The sequence below is a fragment of the Rhyacophila brunnea genome, unplaced genomic scaffold (genome assembly GCF_057557595.1).
Source record: "Rhyacophila brunnea isolate RB1 unplaced genomic scaffold, BYU_Rbru_1.0 scaffold_22, whole genome shotgun sequence".
NCBI lineage: Eukaryota > Metazoa > Arthropoda > Insecta > Trichoptera > Rhyacophilidae > Rhyacophila > Rhyacophila brunnea.
The window spans coordinates 11,555,657-11,579,229 of NW_028232882.1; the positions used below are offsets into that span (position 1 = coordinate 11,555,657).

General features: G+C 33.6%; 1 protein-coding gene across 1 annotated transcript; it reads right to left on the reverse strand.

The window, feature by feature from the left end:
* Positions 1-23,438, reverse strand: LOC147070039 (diphthine methyltransferase-like). Its single transcript, XM_085949900.1, has 6 exons — positions 23,301-23,438; positions 18,234-18,621; positions 7,273-7,426; positions 4,332-4,811; positions 3,216-3,351; positions 1-375 (listed from the first exon to the last, which is right to left on the reverse strand). Exons 2-6 carry the CDS (start codon positions 18,570-18,572, stop codon positions 21-23), a joined length of 1,464 nt encoding a protein of 487 aa, XP_085806026.1. The 5' UTR covers positions 18,573-18,621; positions 23,301-23,438; the 3' UTR covers positions 1-20.
* Positions 23,439-23,573: the final 135 nt, after the last annotated feature.

The window sequence follows — 23,573 nt, forward strand, 5'->3', positions numbered from 1 at the left end:
AATTAAAACCTTGGATAAATTCAATATTTTAATTTGGCAATATTTAATTTACAATCATAAAACGAACACGTCGCTATCGCTCTGGAAGTAATCTCTGAAAAATCATTGTCATCCTCATCACGTAGAAAGGATTCATCATGGCACCAATCTGCGCCGTAAGCTATCGACCCGTGGTCATTGTACTCTGCAATAATATTCACTGACGAAGAATCTTTGGAGTTGAGTACTGCAAACCCGCCATACATACACGCGGCCAGCAACATGTCATGTTGTATCGGATCCCATTTAAGTCGCCATATTCCACCGCCGAGGTTCTTTTCCGCTAATGGATGCTTTAGCTTTCTTGTATCCCACAATCTGAGAATTTCATCATAGCTGTGGGTCGGAAATAAATGAATTTTAATCTACTAAAGAAACAATAAATTGTTACTAACTTGAAGGGCCAGGACTTACACAATTTGTATTTTATATTGAAAACATTAGGTCCTTTCACTGGATCACACATTGTAAAAACAACATGCATTTTTGCCAGCTACGAGATTAATTACGGAGTTAATTCAAAAATCTATCTGGCTCAATGACAGTAAGAGAAGTGAAACAATCACAGGCTTTGAGAAAATCACATAAAGTATTATGACCTCACCGGGATCGAGCCCGGAGCTTTCGGATGAGAAGCCAATGCCATGTGCACTGGACTACCAGGGTAAAGTATTTTATCTGACATACATGTTGCAAATAAGAACTCTTCTATTCTTACTAATGATGATTTAGATTTCTCTGATAACTGTAAAAATCGGAGCAGAGCATCACTTGTCTGTTCTTGTAATGCAAGGCAAGGAGGTTTGATTTGTTCACTGTGCTCATGGAGACGCCTCATATGCATCATGGTGAAATAAAATCTCATTGGCTGAAAACCGCGCCATACTAATCAGCAGTGGCGAAGGGTGGAGGTAGGCTATTAAGATTTGCTATAAATAGTGCACACTAAACTTTTTTAGTCATATGTATTTGTTTTTATTGAACTAAGACTACAATTTACAGATGGTGTTAGTTAGTTTTTAAAAATCAATTAAACCCGGCCTAAACGAAACCATAATAGTTTTGGTCTAATTTGGGGAATACGACAAAATTGTGCACACTTTTTCATTCATAGTTATTTGTTTTCATTGGATTAAAAATACATATTACACATATTGTAGGTTAATTTTTTTAATTCATTAAGCGCTGCCTAAACCAAACTATAATAAATAAAAAATATTATTCTATTTATAAAATATTCAAAGTTATGTATGATTTAATTGCATAATTTTAGATATTTTATAGACAGACATGTATTTTTTGACTATTATCTATAGCTTGGTTTCTCAGGGTTTAATTGAATTTTAAAAACTAACCAACACTCTGTAAATTGTAGTCTTATTTCAATGAAAACAAATATGTATGTCTGAAAAAGTTTAATGTGCACTGTTTATGGCGGATCTTAACAGCCTACCTCCACCTTTCGCCACTGCTAATCAGTGATATGACTGTTTTATACCATTACACCGACCAATGTGTCAATCAGGAATTGTGTATACGTCAAATTCATGTGAATTTAGCTAAAAGCCTATCCTATAATATAGTAAATCAATGTTGTAAAGTGTTAAAAGCCTTCCAATTGAGAGGGTAACTATGTTCAACTAAATTGTTTTGAATATCATTACATTCTACATGCACAAAGGTGAGTTTACATAAACATACGTTTATAAAATGAGGTATGTTTAAACTCACTCGGTAGACTACTTCCTTGACTATTTTTATTTAAATGTCATGTGAACTAATTGAATTAATATAATTAGGAATGTCTAACAATAAGCCTATAGGCCAATGATACTCAACCTTTTTTTTCTTCGGGCCAAATACATATATTTGTAAAGTAACGCAGGCTGCATCGTTACTGGTGTGATATAAAAAAATCATGAAACCCCCCCTTTCTTACAAAACATTTTTGAGATTTTAAAAATTATAAACAAAGGTAATGTGTATCCAAGCGTTTATTTCAAAATTAAAAATCATGTTCCTGATAATAAATGTGTTTCGGGCCACACATAAAAGCTTAATACTTTGGACGCGGAAGACGCACACGGTGCGTAATGACCAGGCGGCCGATCGATGTAATTAACGTGCATTTTAAAGGGGGCAATTAAAATCTCATTATCTATTCAGCAGCGAAAGCGTTAAAGGGCCACAGGTTGAGTATCGCTGCTATAGGCACAAGGAAAAGAGAGATAAGTCTAAATCACCAGTTCAAAAAATTTTTTTTAACAACATTGCATGATGTGAACTCCTGTTTGTTTGAAATTTACTAATTCAATGGTGTAAACCAAGTCCTATCTTTTCTCCATAATGCATATACAGTCGAACTCAGTTATTACGATCACTGAAATAGCGAGATCTCGGATGTAATGAGGAAACATTCATTGACATTTTAGTTTATGATTTTCTCCATACATTTATTCACTTTTACAACGAACTGCTTATCGGGTATAACGAGCTAAAATATCATCAAAAAATTTCTTAAAACTGTTAATGTGTCGATCGTTTAAAAACAATTCGACCCTAAGCAATAAAAAAAAATTCGACCGGACAGGATGCCGCCGGGATCAGATTGCGTCTATGACACTAGTTAAGTGTCTAAGTACCTACCTAATTGGTGTTTTTGACGACAATATTGAAAAAGTATCCACGCATATGGTTGAAATTCCATGTAAAAAATCCAAGGTTTATGAAGTCAGTAGGTATCTACCAGCGTTCATTACAATAAACAACTGCTTTTGTAGTTTATGAATGGCATTCTTGTTTCGGGGGAAAATTTTAATTGTGTATTTTTGTTTGAATTGCGACTTTTTGTGTTATGTGACCGCTCATTTAAAAATACCTATTCTCTGATATAACGAGCAAATTCAGTCGGTCCCATCTTCCTCGTAATAACCTGTATAACGTAATATACGTAAGTAAATAATAATAACGTAAGTTCAACTGTATATACATTATGGTTAATTTGACAATTTTAACTCATTTTTTTAAACTCTGTAAAACTCATCTCCCTTTTCCTTTCACAAATAGAAATATAGTGGAGCTGAATATTTTTTTCTAATGTATTAACTTAATTGTTCCAAGGTGACTGCAAACAGTTAGCAACCAACAATTTATCTTGAATATGCCAATGGTACAACCTTCCTGATGCCAAGAGATGTTCACGATGAGAATTAGAATGAAAGCTTGTAACACCGGCACCATGACTTCTGTTTAAAATTTTAAAATCTGTGCCACAACGCAGATCAACCAATTTGAAGATGGCATCATCTCCCCCTAGAAGACAAAAATACCATTATTTTTTTTTAATAATATTTTAAAACCACAATGCCACAGGGTCAAGTTTTAAATACACATTTACCTTAAAAGTCATTATCTTGTACAAATTAAATAAATCACTATTATTATATTGTCATTTTGTTGGTTAATGACTTCTTTCACTAAGCGACGACATATCCTTTCGTCATCTTTATATGCATGATATGTATACAACTGACAAAAAATGAAACACTTCTACTGTTCATATTATAATAACAAATCAACCGTAAAACTAATAACTTTGAATTTTAATGGATTTCAGTTTTGTACTATCCCATTTGGATCCATATACTCAAATGGAATAGTACAAAACTTAAATCCATTGGAATTCAAATTCCATCAAGTAACTCCCGTCGATAGTATTAATTTGGATCCTTAAATATTATCCCCACGATGGCTAAGCTGTTCCGTGCCAGGCTATAAATGTTGTAGGACTCGGGTTCGAAATCCAAATGTTGTTTTTCAATTTGTGATCTACAATATCGACCTAATAGATTAAACAGTGGTTAACATCCATTTCTTATAAAAACAAAAATCTCTTAATACAACCTACACGTTGTAGACACCCATAATAATATGTTCTTAGGATCGAAAATGGTTAAAAAAAATAATATCATACAAGATCCCCAATCATCTCACTTCATCACAAAATCTTTTATATCTATAATATTATCATGTCACAATTTTCAACTCTCCCTCCATATTCAATAAACAAAATTATTGAAAATGATTTATTTCTCGCAGAATACTTTATTCTCATGAAAAAATTAGTATATATTTCTAGAACCCTCCCATCCCCCTGTCACAAATCATTAAATTATAATATTATGAGACCCCCTCTCCATTATAGGGTGTGATGAGAAGAGGGTGGGTCCATATATGAGGACGGGCCCTTTTACAATACAGCAGACTTTTAAAAATAACTGACAAAAATTCACCTGAAAATAAGACTGAAGGATTCCAATAATCAAAAGCACATATCCACGCTTCGAATCCGTGAGCATTCCAACAGTGAAGTTTCACTAATTTATCGCAATTTTGCAAAACGAAAACGCTTATATCTCCATGGGAATCGCTTACTACAATCTGAGGTTCGTCTGCCATGTTTTTACCAGTGGACCAATCCAAAGATAGAGCCAGTACTTTTGAGTCTTCGTTCACTTTAACACCGACTATAAACACCAGCTCGAAGCTTTCTTCTTCTGATTTGACCAGTTTGTACAAATCCAACGCACCATCAGCGTTTACCACTCCCAAAACCGGGAATCCGTTGATAGAGTGGTAGCACCATTTCTGATCGAGTACCGCAGCTGTTTCGATTGTTAGTTTTGGCTCCAATACTATAGCATTAACGTCTATCGTGAACAAATATATTTTACCGAGACGTTTTTGAACTGCATCACTTGTGCCCAAAGTGTCTGCAAAATGAAATAATTATAAATTAAATGTATATACATTATATTTTTTTTATTATTAATTGAACTGCCATTTACATGACATAAAACTCCATTAAAATAGCATTTTAAATCATCACAGTAAAGTGATAGTGAGGTATTTTACAGATTCCCAAATTGCCAAGCACCATGTTAATATAGAACATATTGTAAATTCAATTAACGTAGTCCTGTACCCATAGATCACTGTGACAAGAGGCATTGACAAAATATCATGGAACAAGTTGAGATAAATAAATAACTTGCAAAAAGTCCATAGATCACTTAATTAATGTAGATACTAATAAAAATATTTCAAATATATACATATAAATAACTCTTTAAAGTAGGTAGTCACACCAATTTCATCCTAAATCTAATACTTAATACCAGTGGCGGCTCGTCCATATGCACTGCAGTACTGCAGCACCCCCTAGCAAATTGAGACAAATGGAATATTATAATATACATAAATTTATGTATATTATATGAAAATATCAATATTATTAAACGTGTAATCAGCTCGCTCGCGCATCGATACATCCAATGTCTAATAATAATATAATCATACACCGCGGTAGGTACTTTATTTTTCACTACCGATTTCAATAGAATATTCTCGAATCGGCAACGGAGGGGTGTGGGCAGCGTTGCTCGTAGCTTCGTACTGCCGGGCAGACAGTCTGATGTCAGTATTTCTCCGTTTCTGCGTCGCGCGTGAGCAGGCGAGCCACATCGAGGAAAGAAATATAGCTATAATGATTTATTAACATTGTTAAAATTTATGTCTGCAAGCAATTTATGCAAAGTTCTTTATTTTAATTTTTAATTATTAATATTTAATTTTGATGTCATTAGTAAAATATACTTAATCCAAATAAACATTTATTTTTAATCAACCGCAGCACCCCCAAATATCTTATCCACGAGCCGCCACTGCTTAATACTAAATACATAAAATCAAATCTTAATAATCTACTGTCATATTATAATATGTATAAGGGTTGAAATATGTTTCTAAACCCCACCCCTCTGGCTAAATATTTAAATCAAGAGTAAATGTTCAATGTTTATATTATATTTCTATACTTCAGAGACTGTCTTCAGTCGAATTTTGCTAAAAATAGGTCAAGTGCATATCGTCTCTGTTCTGGCAGAATACTAGTTTTGAGTAATTTGACTTTGAAGTCGTTAAAAAGTTTGAAATAATGGTCTATCATGTGAGTTTATTAGGTAATCGTAAAAAGGATGACTTTAAAATAAAGACTGTTTATTTATTAAGAAGGTTACAAGACGGTAAAGTTTGAAATAAGGAACATTTTGGTAGTAACTCAATATGTAATTTTTTCGAATTAGTGTCTTCTGCCAGAACAGTGACGATATTTTGTACACAAATTATCATATCTGTCATGTCCAATTCACACTTTGAATCTATTCATAACAGAAACCCGAAATTCTTAAAACATTAAGGGGGGACATGCTCAGCGTACAAACACGTGCGTTACTATGATCTTACTCCCTACTTCATTTATCGTTTGTCAATTTATGGCTATGGCCGTATGTTGTAGCTTAGCCACTGGAAAATGCCAATAAAAATTGCGTATTTCAAAAAAATACTACCTTATACTTAGGTCAATAATTATTATAAAGCAAACATTATTCATAGAATGTTTATCACATTTGAATGGTCAAAGACATAGCTTATAATCAGTATCTTTAAATGTGTAAATCTTGCCCATTTTTTGAATAATAAAATGCCTAACTCTTGTCAAATTTGGGATCACAGAGATTATCAATATAATTTTTTATTGTAAATATTTCACTATAATAATGTCGACATAAATTTTACTAATGGTTTTATAAATCCTTTTAAAAATTAATAAATCTAAAAAATCTTAACACCACTGCACATGGCTATACTGAAATATGACTTTATTCTAAAACATTAGAGCGAGAGGTTTAAAAGAATACTTTTTTATGTACTTAATAAAAATACCTACTTTATGCAGTCATCAAATGTTTAAAATAAATATAAAGGATAATAAGGCTTCAAAATTATGTAAATAGATTATATACAACGTTTAAGGAATGTCCAGGATCATGCTTTGAAAATAGCATAAAAGCTCCATTTTGACGTGCGCTGAGCATGTGGGCCGTTAAGGACAACCAAAAATGTAGAAAGTTTAATATTGTGGGTACCTACCATTGTTAATTTAAAATCACATATTTTCTGTGTATTTGTGTGAATCGCGTTTTAAACACCATTTTCTGGATCCACCAGTGGGATGATTTATAATAATTAAAGATGATGTAATTCATTGACAATTAAAAAATTATAGAATTAACAAAAAGGTGAGCCCTTTCTCTACTTTGCTGCCTTATAAAGGCGTCTTGTGAAGAGCCTTAGTTATAAGGGCACTACAATATATTAAAATTACTGTCTTACCTTCCGAAGGATTCGTTTCAGCACCTTTGTCCAGCTGGTATGTGCCGCAGACAAAAATATGTTGATAGAACTCTATAGGACACCATTCAACAGAATCAGCACTGTAACCTGTATTCCATGAATCTATGGTATTAACAACTCCTCGGTTTGATGTCATGATTCAATTGTGGTCCGATTTAACAATATAGCACTATTTGAAGTAGTTATAACCTGTCGAGAAAAAAACAACTCTGACCGACAACATATTTCAGTGTTTGATGGTTTGAATGAAAGACGTCCCAAGATGAGTAGAATTAATATAAAAGTTATTAAATCACCATAAAAAACTAGAGGTTGAGCAAATAACCAAAGTCAGACCCCTGGATTCGGGGTATTATTGTTCTCCCAATAAGCCACTAGTGAAATATATACTCCCTTATATTTTGTGAGCAGACTTGAGAACTCACAAGTGCTTGGGATCTGTGTTAGTTAAAGTACAAAAACCTTGTGGTTAAGATTGTTCATAATGGATAGACCTAGTCCTAAACCAAACGGACTCTACCAAAAGCGATTCACAATGCTACAATAATAAATTACCATTTATCTTGACTTCTTTTCTTGCCAAAGAATTGTCATCTTTTCAGTTTGACATTCCAGGATGCTGGAATAGGAATAACTGAAATCCCAGGTTCATATTTTTTATGATTCATGTTTTGAATCATGTCATGATTTCATGATCGATGATAATATCGTCTATGTAAGTTCAATACCGCGTATGAGCCAATATGTTCAAAATACATATTTTTGGCGTTCTCAGTTAAACGGCACAAGCCGCATTGATCGGTGCATTCAAAATTTGAAATTGACCAATCGACTGCTTCACTCAGTTAAAATCAATACTGTGCATGAATTATCCATACTAAAGAAGCAAGCTAGATCGCGTATAATATCCCTAGCCCTAGATCCAATACAGCGGACGAGCCGTACTCGATTTGCGCCAAAGCAATACAGTGATTGCGCCCAGTTCCCATCTAGTTGTTGCTCGCGATAGTAAAAATATATTTTCTAATATAAAAAAGGAAGACACAATAAACTGCATTTAAATTTATTTTTTATCTGTTTTATTGACGAAATTGCAAGGTTTTTTGTCCCTCCTGAACCTTTTGACAAATGGTTCTTTCGCGGTATTGAACTTACATAGATGATATATAATTTGACAAACGTTTCCACACAAAGTTTTCTATTGAAAGATTTTTTTCTTTGTTTTCTTTTGATGACTGGGATTTGCATAGATTTACTTTTGTAAAAATAAATATGTTGAAACATAAGAAAAAAAATCCTTTATTTTGTCTAATTCCAGAATTTACATAATATTAATTATGTAATCCCAGGATTGCAATTCATACCCTCTACGAAGATCAAAAATAAAAAGAATGTTTTCATGAGATAATTTCTTTAATATGTTTAAAAAAATACACTGTAAAATAGATTCACTAAGTAACAATTATCATTTTAACATTATTGGTTTTGGTAATCCGTTCTATGAAAAACTATACAAAATTCTTTATCCTATTGGTTCCAGAGAAATGATTACATCAAAAAATAATCCATTCTGTATTAAGTAACTTTTATTGAGGACTGAATATTTCATTCATTTGGTAAAAATTACTTGTTAAAATTATCATAGTTTACTTTGTAATCGGACACAAATTTGTACTTTCGAGGAACACAGATTGAGGAAAACTGACAATATGAGACATCCATTTCTAAACACAGACAAGTCTACAATTCAATATTTGTAAATAAAAAATGATTGGTTTTAATGTAAGTTTCTTTTTTCAATCGTATTGTATTTAAAAATAAAAACAATATGCCCATTCTAATGGATTTAAGTTTTGTACTATTCCATTTGAGTCGTTTTTGCGACCCGGGTTTCGCCTTCCAGCATCTTCAGGCGCTGTGTATACTTGGGGTTTTTTACAAACACTTCAACTATTCATAATTTGTTTGTTACATATTTTTTATTGGATCCTTGACTTACTTTATTGTATTGATTTATTATATAAGTTAGAGTTAATAGTGTTAATTGTCAGTGTGTGTTTGCCTTTTGGTGAATATATACAGCTGAAGATGCCGAAAGGCGAAACCCGGGTCGCAAAAAACGACTCAAATGGAATAGTACAAAACTTAAATCCATTAGAATTTAAATTCAAATTCCATCAAGTAGCTTCGGTAGATAGTATTAATATTAATACGCCCATTGTTGCAACCCTTAATTGCAATAAAAGTAATATAAAATTAGACATACCAGCATTTATTTTATCGGTTTCTGTCATCACACATTTTTTTCGTATGCTTCTTGCGGGTTTTGGAACATATAAATTATTAGATATTGTTTGAAATTACACATAATATATTACTATGTATGATTTTTTTCTGTAGATTTTCACGATATGTGGACTTATCAGTTTATGGAAAAAGATATCTCATGTCAATAGACCTTTAAAGAGGTATTTCCCTATTAACTGATACATTATAATTATTATTTATGTTCCAATTTAATTACTGAGGTATACATACTGTATTCTGAATATCTACTTACAAGTTTAGTATACAATATGGTAACAAATGATTATTTTGGCTTGAAAAATTGTGATTCTGTAATACTTAACTACACAATAATAGCTTAAAATGTGTAAGTACAATAATGTTGTATAAATTACAGAGGAGGTATCGGTAGACTCTAGATATTTTGTGACTATAATTTGTGTAATGTCTAAATTACTCTTAGAATGTGGAACAAATGGGCCTGCCTCTTTCACCAGAAAAACCGATGATTGGTCACCTTCGCTAGTTGTATTAGGCAGAAAAAGCAATCGAAAATTATAGTTCTTCACTTTATCACAAGGGTCAAACTTAATATTAGTCCTTGTTCATTATCTAAACAAATAAATAAACAATCGGAACATGTGGGTCAATCGGATACAGTGACAATGCCAAACTATACAGTTAGTATGACAATGTGAACACAGTTAAATCAATGAGAATAGAAAACTGCGCTGATTAGGTGATCATGAGCCATCAAATGGAAACATGCACTTAGAAGAACCAGGCCAAATGAGCCCATATGAAGTGCAATAAAAGACCAAAGTGACTCACAAGTTTGAATCCTGCAGGATAAAATTCAATTATCATTTCAATGTGTATATTGGGTCTAGAACATGGCTAACAACCATTATCCATAAAGTAAATTAAATATACCCCAAAGACCAAAAACCACACCAAATTAAATAAAAAGATGATAACTATTATGCTTGGGGGGCACTGAAGTAGATAGTCATCGGCCAGGATAGTGTTACAAGTAGAAACCAGGAGTCACCCTGGGATGATACATTCCTAAGTCACGACAATGCGGCTCTCACAGTTTCTCTCATTAAGATTCCCTGGGCCTAGCTGTTTCTGTGATTATTTCACTTGTCATTGGGCCACTACCGAAGTTTGTATTGAAGTTATTATTTCTCCTACTTCCCCAAAGCGTACCGAATTCACCCCCTCTGTGATTAATAAAGTACAATATAATTAAAAAACAATGTTAACAACCTAAATCACCTTTAAGCTCGTGTTGGTAAAATTGTTTTGTTGAGAACGCATAAGACATCTTCAGGATACCGTCGTGAATGTCAATGAATATGACTATTCTATATTCTGCGCCGACCGACGATTAAAGAAATTTAAATCCTGTTACAGGGATTTCAAAAATGGCTGACAAATTTATTATTCTAGTCTAATTGATGAGAATTTTGCAGTTGGAAACAAATCAGCTTCCGTTGCCAGCCATTATTACTGTCTCATGTTTCATCCTGATTGCTGACTGTTCGGTCAGAGTGTTGTAACAACTCCGCTTAAAGGTAGGAATGCCGCATAATATAATATGTTCGGGATCTCAGCGTGAACAATCGATATACTTTGCAGGAAAGATTTTTGTCATTATGATGTCCTATCTTTTCTCATAATACGAAACTCTATTCCATTATTAAATCATCTTTTATACTATAGGATTAATGTATGATAATACTATACTAAATCATCGCAAATATATCCGTGTATGGCATGAATATGTTGACAAATCTAAAAACATCAATTCTCAAGGCATTGAACAGCATTTGTATGTTTGGCTTTCTGTGGTAAATCAGATTAAATGTTTATGAATGTTTTAAAATTTTAATAAAACGTTTGTAACAAACTAAAATTTAAAAACATTCCTGATTTAACACAGTAAACCAACCTGACAAATATCTTCCCTGAGAATTGATGTTTTTCGACTTATCAACATATTCACGCCATACACAGATATATTGCAAATTATTTCAAATTCCAATATGTAAAAAGTTTACCAAAGAAATTTTACAATAATAATAATTGAGGAGCAAACATTCAAAAAGTGATTTTGTCACACATTTTGAAAAATGCCGTTTATTGTCAATTCTGATAGTCCATATTTAAATATATGAAAGGAAACCAGAATCAGTGTTCAAAGAACCTTTTATCCTATAAAAAAATATAATGCCTTGATTTTCATTCAAATAGTGTTTTGCCCACAAGTTTCATGCAAATCGTGTTTTGTCCAAATTTCAAATCAAAAAATGAACCACTTCCGCGAATTTTGGATTATACAAAATACCAGGTTTAAAATTCTTTCCTTAGACAGTTTTATAATAAAAAAACCATTTTGAGTACAATATGTTTTTCTTGATTATCTCAGCTCAACATCTGTGTGACAAATCACGTTTTGAATGTTTGCTCCTCAATTATAGTGTTGAATAAATATAAAATTCCTGTGTTGATAAAATAGTAATTTATCTTATGAAACAAAATGGATTTATTCTCTATTTTAAAACGAATATCGAAGGTATAATGTTAATAACCCGTATCTGCCTATATGACGAAAATGACTTTTTGACGTACTAAAAATGACAAAAATACTGCCCATCAACTGTGAAATTCCCGCATCTGTAGTTATTTTAACACAGCCATTTTAGTAATTTTCTGTATCTGAACATTGCAAGAATAAACCTGTAATAGCCCGTATCTTGCCTCTAAGCTGTCAAGCGTGTTGCATGGTGTCAGTTGAATTCCGCTTCAAAATATCACTTTCGAATTATGAAAAAGGTAAAACAGTAAGTAATATAATAAATTTGGATGTTTATCTTTATATATATGTCACTTTTTATTGGATGTTATCATTATATTAGGCGTTACGTGATTTGCTTTACCACTTTTTACGTTACGGGTTATTGGCATGCCATGTAGTTACAACATGACGTGGGTGCTATTAACAGTCAGATATGGGTTATTCATATTTAGTTTTTTTAGCTTCTGCACAATTTGTGAAAAGTCACTCACGGGATATTAACATTAGGCCATCGATATGTTCAAGATAAAACTATTTTATTTAAATGTTTATTCGCACGATGAGAAAAGATAAGGCATCATAATGACAAAGATCTTTCCGACAATGTTTAACAGTATTCACATACCCTGAATTATTCATTTTATACCATTACAATATGACACTTGCCCCAGATTAATGTATTTTGATCTAGAAAATGACCAGCAACATGAGACCTAATAGTAAATTAATACGTCTAGTCAAATATCAAAAAGACAAGAATCGTTTCGGGGCGCAGAACTAAATTTAAATATTTCAGATTCATAATATTATCTTTATGCCAAAATCGTAGAAGTATTACATATATAATATATATATACATAACACTTGTTATTAATTTAATATGATGTAAATAGGAGAATCGTATACGAGGACTATATTATGAAAAATACAACAATATTCTTTGTCAATTGAATATACAATAATTACTTAAACATTTATCGTATGATTTTTTTTATACCAAGAAAACATTTGTTTAAATACAATTAATTAGTATGTGAGCACATTTAATAAACATCTAATTTGTACTTTAATATCCTGGAATTAATAATCTGACTTCTTATAATATTTAAAAATGACATTTAAGTAGTTTTAATATATAGGTATATATAACATGTATATATGATGTACATTAGTGGTGAAGACTGACTGTCTAATAAGAATAGTCAATGACATTAATATGGATGAAGCATCTGAAAAAAAATGTCACTCACTTTTTTGTTGGGTCTGCCGAATGGTTCGGTTCGAACGGGTTCGCTCAAATGAACATTGACACTAGAAACACTGTTCTAACGCCATTACAATAAAGGTCGTATTGCTATAAATTCCCGATGCGTGATATCGCATAATAGAAATTGCGTGACGTCTACCTATACATGTGCGAATGTCGCTATGCGTGAATTTACTTGCTTGTATTGAGTGCGTTGTCCATTAATAATGTCATTGAGAATAGTGCACTTGTACTTGAACAGTCATTACGAGACGTGGTGTGTTAAAAATAATATGTTATTGCTCTTGAGGAATACACACTACTAAAGGGGCTATCCATTATGACGTTATACAACACTAAGAGGGTGATTGTACAAAATGTAACAGTGGCGGAAAAAAATTTGTGGAGGGTTAAAAAATACCGCTAATTTTGTGACTAGGGTCTGTCTTCTATAAGCTGGAGTGCAGTTTCCCCCCCGCTTCAGCATTCAGTACTGCATTCCCTCTCGTTCCCTCCCATTGAAAACTTGCAACAGTCGAACGTGATGGCACAATGCTTTCCGGCCGCAAATGACGTGACGTGAACGCCAGCTTATAGAATACAGACTCTACTTGTGAATACAGCAATTGATAGAATTTTAAAAGTTTGGAAATATATGTATTTAAACTGTGACACTCTCCATTGGTTGAAAATATTCAGCTTACTAATCGTACACAAATTTCTAATGATATTCTATTTTACCGCAGTACAACGCTAGAGGTTTCCATACATTTTTTAATATAGATGAATATTATTGTCTGATAATCTCATACAAACGAATTATTGTTACCATTGCAATAACTAAACATCGCTAATTTGCTTGTAGTATAATTTATTTAAATAAGGCAAAAAATCTATATGCACTAATCTTGTCAAGGAATACTTTAAAAAACCGTTTAGCACAGAGTCTTCGCCACTTAAATATATATACACACATATATATATACATATAATAGAGGCAGGAAATATATTATCGAAACCCTTTTTAAAATACACACAAAATTTTAGTTTAGTATTATAAATTAATTATATATATATAAGTAACATTTTAAAGATAAATGGAGCAAGAAAATTTATCATTTTAACAAACAAATAATTACTTAATGTTGTCTCGATAAAACAAGTTTGTATGTTAATTTCTAAGCCCGAGAGGTAAAGTGCATTAAATGCAAACTTATCAACCGATGTGAAATTGTAACCCATCAATTTTATTCATGTAATTCAGTTGACATCGAAAATACTAAATTTTGAAAAACAAACAACCTATTAGAAAGTCATAGTAAATTAATTGGACTGGATGGAATCCGACCTTACATCTTTCACTGCCTGGGCGAGTGCTATTATCCTTTGAGCTATAGATCCGCCTGTGACTCATGCAAATTAATTCTAATATCTATGCCATTGAAGGTGTTGCAAGTGTTTTGAATTGCATGACACCTGTACATTGCTGCTGTACGTGAAAGTGTGACCGAAGAATCAGAAATGTCGATTCCAGGAACATCGCAGCAAGTTGGCCTCTCATACAGCTCTTTATGGAGAATTTTGCATAAAGACTTTCACCTACACCAATATAAGATCCAGCTCAAAGTCATCTTCAGTGATGAGGCTAATTTTCACCACATTGGGTATGCAAAACTGCCGTATTTGGGGCTAGGAAAACCCAGAAGTGATTCAGCAGAAGAGGTCGCATTACTGTTTGTCAATGGTGTCCGCTATAGGCAAATAATAACTGACTTTTTGTGGCCGGAATTGGAAAATTTCAATTTGACATTCCAGACATTAGATACTATGAAATGGCACCTGATCTAGATTTCCCTCTGATTAGCGACGGACAAAACATCGAGAGCGTCGACGGCTTCAAATACCTGGGGGTACACATCACGCAGAAAGAGCTCGCTATCCGAATTCTTCTGCTTTATGGTAGCGAATCATGGCACCTTACGAAGGCTCAGAGCAACCGTATACTGAGCTTCGAAAACAGATGTTTGCCATGGATACTGGGTGTGCGGTGGTATGACTTTAGGAGCATCGAGGAGATAAGAGAACGCACCAAGCAGCCTTTCATCACGCTGAGAGTGGAGGTGACGTTGGACCTGGCTAGGCCACGTGCTGCGGAAGAGAAACTCAACCTGGCTTGCCTGTTCTTCAAGCCGACCAGATTCCGGCATCCTGGAAGGCCGCCAAATACTATCTATAGAGTGTACAAGGCAGAGCTACGGGATGCAGGTTTGACCTGGAACGAAGCAAGACTGGCGAGCGACAGGGATTCTTGGAGGCCCCGCGTGCTGTCCATATGCTCCAACTAAGGGGCGGATATGACCGAAGAAGAAGGTGTGTTTAATTAACAGAATAATATATTAATTGAACTACCAATAATACGTGCATCTTGTTATACCCTAATAAAGTACGCACCTACTTCCCAATTTTTATCTCACCCCACCTCTCGGTTTCAGATATTACATAACATGTCGTACATAATTGTTTTATTGCTCTTCCAAAGATTCATTTAAACCAAAGATGGCAACATTGACAAGAAGCACCGCACCTTACGTAATCTACATATACATTCTTATATTTGTTTTCAATTATACGGACTACGCATAATATGGGAAACATCTCTTACAATATAGCCTATGTATCTAAGAGTGCACACATTGATAAGTCTCCGCGCTATGGAATCATTTGGACTTATATAACAGATGAAAACCTGACAATATTCACTAACCTCGGAACACTAATACAAGAAAACTCAGGGATTCTCGTAGGAACCGCGTGGTGTCCATATTATCCAACTAAGGATCAGACATATAATACGTAATATGTAATACATCGATTGCGTTGCATTTTGTTATTTGGTTTCAAATGAGCTTTCATAGAATGTACATATTGCAATGTAAAAAATCCACCGTAAGTCTAGTACGGACCTTAATATATGTCTACCAGTGCACCTGGCCATACAATAATTGCAGGATGTAATGAGGCTGAAATCAATATTTTTGCCAATTCGCATTCGACCATTATTAAACGGAGTCGCCGCCGTGTTGAATTTAATTGCGGTGCCTCTCATAAGTGTTACCTATCAAATATCATAATACATTATCATCGTTGAACTGTTAAAACCTCTTATGTGACAAAGTTACAAGAGGACAAAAAAACCACTTGAGCATTTAACTTTTTGTGTAAGTCTGAATAACATGACTTATTTAAAGGGCTCACCATTTAGTATCGGTAATAGTTCCGGAAATATTATGGTCTTATTAAAATGAGACATGTTTTCTTTAATTAATAATATTTTAATGTTAGTGGCATATGGATTTTTGAGGGTTTTACTAAAGAATACGATCAAATTTAATATAAACAAACGATATTGTCGCATACGTGGTTTTAGCAGTTCAATGAAAATATACCGTATTATTCCATTAACAATGAGGTACTCTTGTTCTATAATCTAATAACTTACATGAATATACATTAAATACTCTTTTTACATAAATGTAAAAGTATACATTGTCAGTTTCAATACTTACAAACTATACACAGCAATGCATTCCACTCTTTATTCACACAACACACACGCCAACTCGTTTTCTCAAAACCCTTTTAAAACTATTTGCGGCGAGCGCTTTGACTAACATAACAGCCAAAGTGATAAACCAACTAAAAACCAATGAAAAAAAATTATCTTACAAATTATCATTTGAAGAGTTATCGATAGTTATTTCAGTTGTCACACCAAAATCACTCAGACTAGTATAGTTAATAATATGACAACTGATAAAGCTTTTGATAAATATTTAAAATGTACAATACTACAGACCAGTCAAAGTTTAGCAACGTTCTGAAATCATTAAACTTTAATGAATAAACAATACCGGTATACCTATCATCGTATCAGAGATGTAGCCATGTGCAATAATTTAACATTGCACATTGTGAGTTTTACCTCTGATAAGTTATGTTGTCAACAAGGCCTATCGTAAATCACATGATAAAAGGGGCTAAACTGGATAAACATGGGATAATTCTATACTTGATTAAAATTGTGTTGCCAACACAGTAAATACGAATACTGTGAAATTTAAACGCATGTTTCCTTCTTGCAAAAGTTGCATTACACTGTCTGTAGCAGCGTTTTATTCAATAGATGATATGAAATGTAAAATTCATTAAGTACAATATTCAACTTTCTAAAAATCAGCAGGAATAGTAATTTTGAATTATAACTACATGCCAATGAATTCCGAAAAACATACACAGTTAATCTTAGTTTTTCCAGAATGTCACATAATTAGTTTTACCCTTAATATCATTGAAATTCAGTCAAAAGTCACTATCACCCAAAATGGAAGTCTTGACAATTGATTCAGAAAAATATACTGTAAAAACGGGCCACAGCCACTAAATGATACAAAATACTGAATCTGACCAATATGAAAGCTAACGTGTCAAAATTGTAATTTTTCATACCTTTCCATTATGACAAAACCATGTTTTTGCTGATAGTGATTTTGTCCTGTTGGTGACAATATTATGTTTCTAACATGTGTTGATTTCTATTATCACTTTACAAACTCTAAGCTTACGCTTACATGAAGAAACAAAAGACTTGAGCAATTTTATCATAAACAACGCCATTATAATTTCTATTCCGCGAGATCCGGCGGGCCGCATCGCATTGATTATTTTAGAAAGTCAAAACGCCGCCGCCGCCGCATGAATAATTCTAAAATAACCGAATCCGTAACGTATACCGCGACACGGAGTAAATTGAAATAAGTTTATTTATTGCCTAGCCGAGCGTTCCGTCTCCATCAGACATTCCCGGACCAGTATCCTGGCGTTCACTATCCCCCGCTTTAACCTCTCGGCGGAACTCCTGCTCCCGGAGTAGCTGGGGCGGACGTCCTTTCCCATTTCTTCGATTACGGCTAACAGCTGAGCGTATTTGGAGATCCCGTTATCTTTGTCGGCTTTGGCCGTCACCAGGTTTATACTGCTGCAGGTGATGCTGCTGGGGGCGGAGTTGGAGCTGTTGAAGACCGTCTTGTGGGCGGTCATGGGAATGGCCGTGACGGTGACATCGCTGAGCTTAGATTCCACCGCCTGGATATCCATCGCATCCATGTGGAGTCGATGCGCCGGCGCGGAAGGCTGTCTCCAGATTACGGCTCACCTGACGATCACGAAAAGATCAATTTACTTACAGCTGACGATAAAAACTCACCCTTTGTGGTGGGACTACATGATGCAAGAGCCTGCAGTGGGAGCATATTTTTCTGTACTAACCGAGATTACAAACTCTAAGCATAACATGACATTAAAAGATGCATGCTGAGCATAACATGAAAAGACCACAAATGAAACCAATGATAAGGATAAGAAAGCAGACTTAAGAGTGCAGTATATTAGATAATGCAAAACAGCTACAATGGCAATGCGCTGGACATTTCCTTTACTGAGTAGATAAACGCAGGATGAATGCTGTCATGACATTGATTTACTATATGAGATGGTCTTTTGGAAAAATTTTCAAGGTTAAAAGTGCACATATTTTTTGACATATTTATAACAATCTGGGCTGTTGACTGGTTGTCGGTCTACTGCTATTAGGCAGTATGCAGCCAATGAGGTGTCAGTTGATTGGTATAGAACAATTTTCAACCAATGAGATTATATAATTATATCACAAAGATTTTATACTGAAATTGAATGCACAATTTTCGTTTGCATAGGCATCTCTATGAGAACAGCAAAACTCCTCAAAACCTAATTGTGTTGTAAAGTGGTAACCAAGTGGCACTAGATGGACACAGAAAAACCGCTGCCGCCCTTAAACCCACTTCCTAAACAAACCTGATTTAGTTTGACGAAAATTCATGACAATGATGAGTTAAAAGAGGGAAGAAAACAATAATCATTCATTTCGCAGTTATGGGGGAATAATATTTTTCAATTTTTAATGATCTGATAATTTCATGGAGGCATTTTTCGAAACGTTTTTAATGTGGTAGAATTGGTAGTAACAGTAAATTAAGATTTTATAAGTTGAAGCATTGTTCGTAGCTGCCATAGGTATAGGTATCTTATACTCAATCCGAATTACGGTGGCATATTGCTGGAATATACATGCCGTCCCGCTTTGACATTTCTCTTGCGCAGTGGCCAATAGAATTGACCACATTACCACATGGTATCCAATATCAACATTTCAATACGTGACAATTGAGGGAAAAGAATTACTTATTGAAAGACAGTGTCGTGTATTCATAGTTTAACTACATGATTGAGTGATCTATGAATGTTACATACGTCAAAGATATATTTTGTTAATATACAATCACGATGTTTTTAGATTATTCATATAAATATTCTAAATAATTGTTGCTCGATATATATGGCTGTATTCGGTATATTTGACACCCACGATGGCATAGTGTTAATGAGAAATCATAAAGTCATGGATCCCGGGTTCGAATATCAATTTCAAGGTGTGTTTGGCAATGGCGAGCGGCGGAGGTAGACTGTTGACATAAATAGTGCACACTAAACATTGTCAGTCATACTTACTTGTTTGCATCCATTTATAGATGGTGGTAGTTAGCTTTTAATATTCAATCAAACCCTGCCAAACCAAACCATAATAATTCGGGTATGCTATGGGCGATCCGACAAAAATAGTGCACACCTTTTCAGTCATACTTATTTGTTTTTGTTGAATTAAGAATGAAGAATTAAGTGTTGGTTAGTTTTTTATAAATTGATTAAGCCCTGCCTCAAGCAAACCATAATAAATTTAAAATATTCTTCTATCTATAAAATATTTAAAATTATGTATGGTTAAACAGCATAATTTTAGATATTTTATGACTATTATAATGGCTTGGATTAGGCAGGGTTTAATTGGATTTAAAAAATTAATAAACACTATTCACACATAGTCTTAGTTCAATGAAAACAAATACGTTTGATTGACAAAGTTTAGTGTACACTATTTATGTTGAATCTTAACAGCCTACCTCCACCCTTCACCGCTAGTGTTTGAACCAAAACTATGGACCTAATATTGACATCCATTTCTTATAAAAACAAAAATCTGTTAAAACAACTCTGTGGAAGCACATATGATCCTCTTGGAATCGGACGTAAACAACAACATCCATTCATATGCAAGTTTCAAAGCTTATCTTGGCAATAGGTGTGTGCACATTTAATAATCGATGAAATTGATTGTTTAAATCAATGGTGGTTTTCCATTAAGCAGACGAGGCAGTCACTTCATCCGACAGTTTAAAGATCTTAAAAAGATATGTATTTTTCAGTGTACAAAATCGTATGACAGTCGACATATATAAAGTCAATGGTGACACAGACAAAATGTCCGAACCTCACAAATGCCAATGGTTAGTGTGAAATAAAAATAAGGTACACGTCAGTTTACAGGAAGCCAGGCGGGAACCACGCCAATTTTCATAGCCGATTTTGACAAAATTCATGAATTTAAGAATGAAAACCTAACCTCACATAATTTAATCATACAAATAATCCAGTAAGTATATTGGTGCTATTTTCAAAATTTGTTTGCCGCTGGCTTCCTGTAAGCCAACAAAAACTGTAAAATGTGTTGAAATGCTTAGTTTTTGTCAGACGCAGGCAATTAATATGTGTAGCCACATCTGTATAAAAATATGCAATTGACATTTTGCCATTACTTGTAGTTTAGTATGGATTTTCTTGAAAATTACTTATCGACTCAAGCGATAAAACAGAAACCTACTGACAAATAATTTCACTAGTATCATAGATGAGAGACTGGTATGACAAAAGTCAAACTAGGAAAAACTAAAATAATTGGAAGCGCGTTACATTCTGGGTGTGGTTGTAAGAAGGTATGATTCTTGAGTGTGGAGAGATATGGCATAAACTTAAAACATGTGTTAAATAGTTAAATTATATATAATTTTCAATATTTACACCTGTATGGTAATATGCATTAAAGTTTGTCATGTAAAGAAGTTGTGATCGAGATGAGGTTCATCATGAGGTTCGAGCCTAGGACTCATGACAATATAAGCCGACACATACTGCTCGGCCACCATGTGTTTAAATGAGAATAGTTTAATATTACCCTTCCCTACTCCGTGACCGGTCAACGACATTAAAACACATAATTACATAACAATAGTAGTGTGAAGTTTGCTACAAATTAATCTATAATACGTATTGCAGCTAACTTAATTACTAGTCCACTGATACTTTTTTCAGCTTCACTCATATATTATATTTAACCCTTAGAATGCTACGCAATTTGATAATGGCCAGAAATGATTTTGATGCCTGAAATGTTAAGTTAATTTTGGGACATACTACTGCATCAGTGGTACGAAACATTGTTTATCTATTTAGTTTTATTGTTGTGTAAAATAACCTGATTCATATTTTGTGACTGGGTAGGTTTAGAACTTATAACTATTGTATTTTGTTTCATGGCATCACCCTTTTTACAATAAAAACAATTCCAAATACAAATTTCAGTTTACCGTATAAAAATTTGTTTACAGTCAAATTCTTGGTGGAAGGACAATGTTTTATTTTATTTTATGCATTTGAAATAGTGGGAAAGACTTTTACTCAACCCAGTGTTTAAAGTAGAGTGGATTTGTGCTATATAAAAACAGTTTCATTTATAAAAAAAATAATGAAATAAAATCATTTGCAATACATATTTTAAATGTTCCAATAAACAAACACCATGAAAACTTTTTTCACAAATCACACATATTGTACGCGATCTTTTAACGAGGCCACCATGTAAAATTTTTCTTTTCAGCCGGGTAGTTTCCTAATTCCACTACTTTGTATTACCCCTCGTGTGGCATAACCGATTGTTTCCAACCACTGATAAAAATCAAAACTCTGTGCGCGGATCGTGCATTTCGCTCGCTCTCGCGATCGCCCGTATGATAGAGCGAGAAAGAGATATGTCAATTACTTGCCTCGTTATCTATTCAAAACGATAAATTAATTACGCAACGTGTTTTCATAATATTCCGATTTCGCAGAATCAATTAGAGTGGTAAGGTGTCTAAAAATAATACAATACTTTAATTTATCAACAATTATTGGTAGCAATCCTCGACCGGATTTTGCACAACATCGTAGCAGCCAAAGAGTTAAGCTCCATAGAGAAGGTTTCTTTCAACGATTTTGATTTATTTCTAATGTTTAGATGTTTCGGTTTGCAAAAATACGTGTGTTTTATTAATTATTATACAAGTACTTAATATCTGTCTACATGTACAAACCCGAGATTATTAATAAAAAATATAATATTAGACAACTTGCATTTTTGTTACAAACGCTCAATCATGTTGACTGCATAAACACATTGATAAACGGGAAATATGTAGGTAAGTAGGTTAGGTTAAAATTACGTTATTATTATAATTTTATTAATTATAAGTATGTACCTATGTAGTAAATCTTTCGAATATTTGTATAAGTATTACTTATATAGAATAATATTATGTTATTCTTAATAATGATAAACATTGGCGTGATATTAAACATATCCGTGGCATTGTAAGTACAAGAAATCCATTGTTTGACAGTTTTCTTTGTAGATTTAAGTCAAAGAGAAATGCGATAATTTTGACAAAACCACAGCTGATCACAAATTATGACACCGGTTAATTATTACTGTAAATAAAAACAAAGCGTATTTTTCGATTTTCTATTCGGCACCGTGAGTCACCTTTGGTGGATTCAGTTTATTTTAGGGTTACATATTGTTTGATTTAGGAATTACACACTACAAAATTATTTGTCAAAATAAGTGTGCCAAAATATGTGTACCTGTTTGCATCTACCGCCCATCCAAAGCGCGACACTTGTACCGCGGTGCTGCGACGTGGAATTACTTTCCTGCCGTCGACGACAGATATTTATGACGACGGTAATGTACAAAATAAACTGTTGAAGAAACAATTTTATTTATTCAAGAGGACATCACTTATTTCAGGCTTCCTCTTGCAGCAACATCAGTGTCGCCATGTACTATACATTTTCTATAATTTCCCAACGAGGAAAACGGATTTTTTTATTTTAACTTTATATTCCCTATGATAA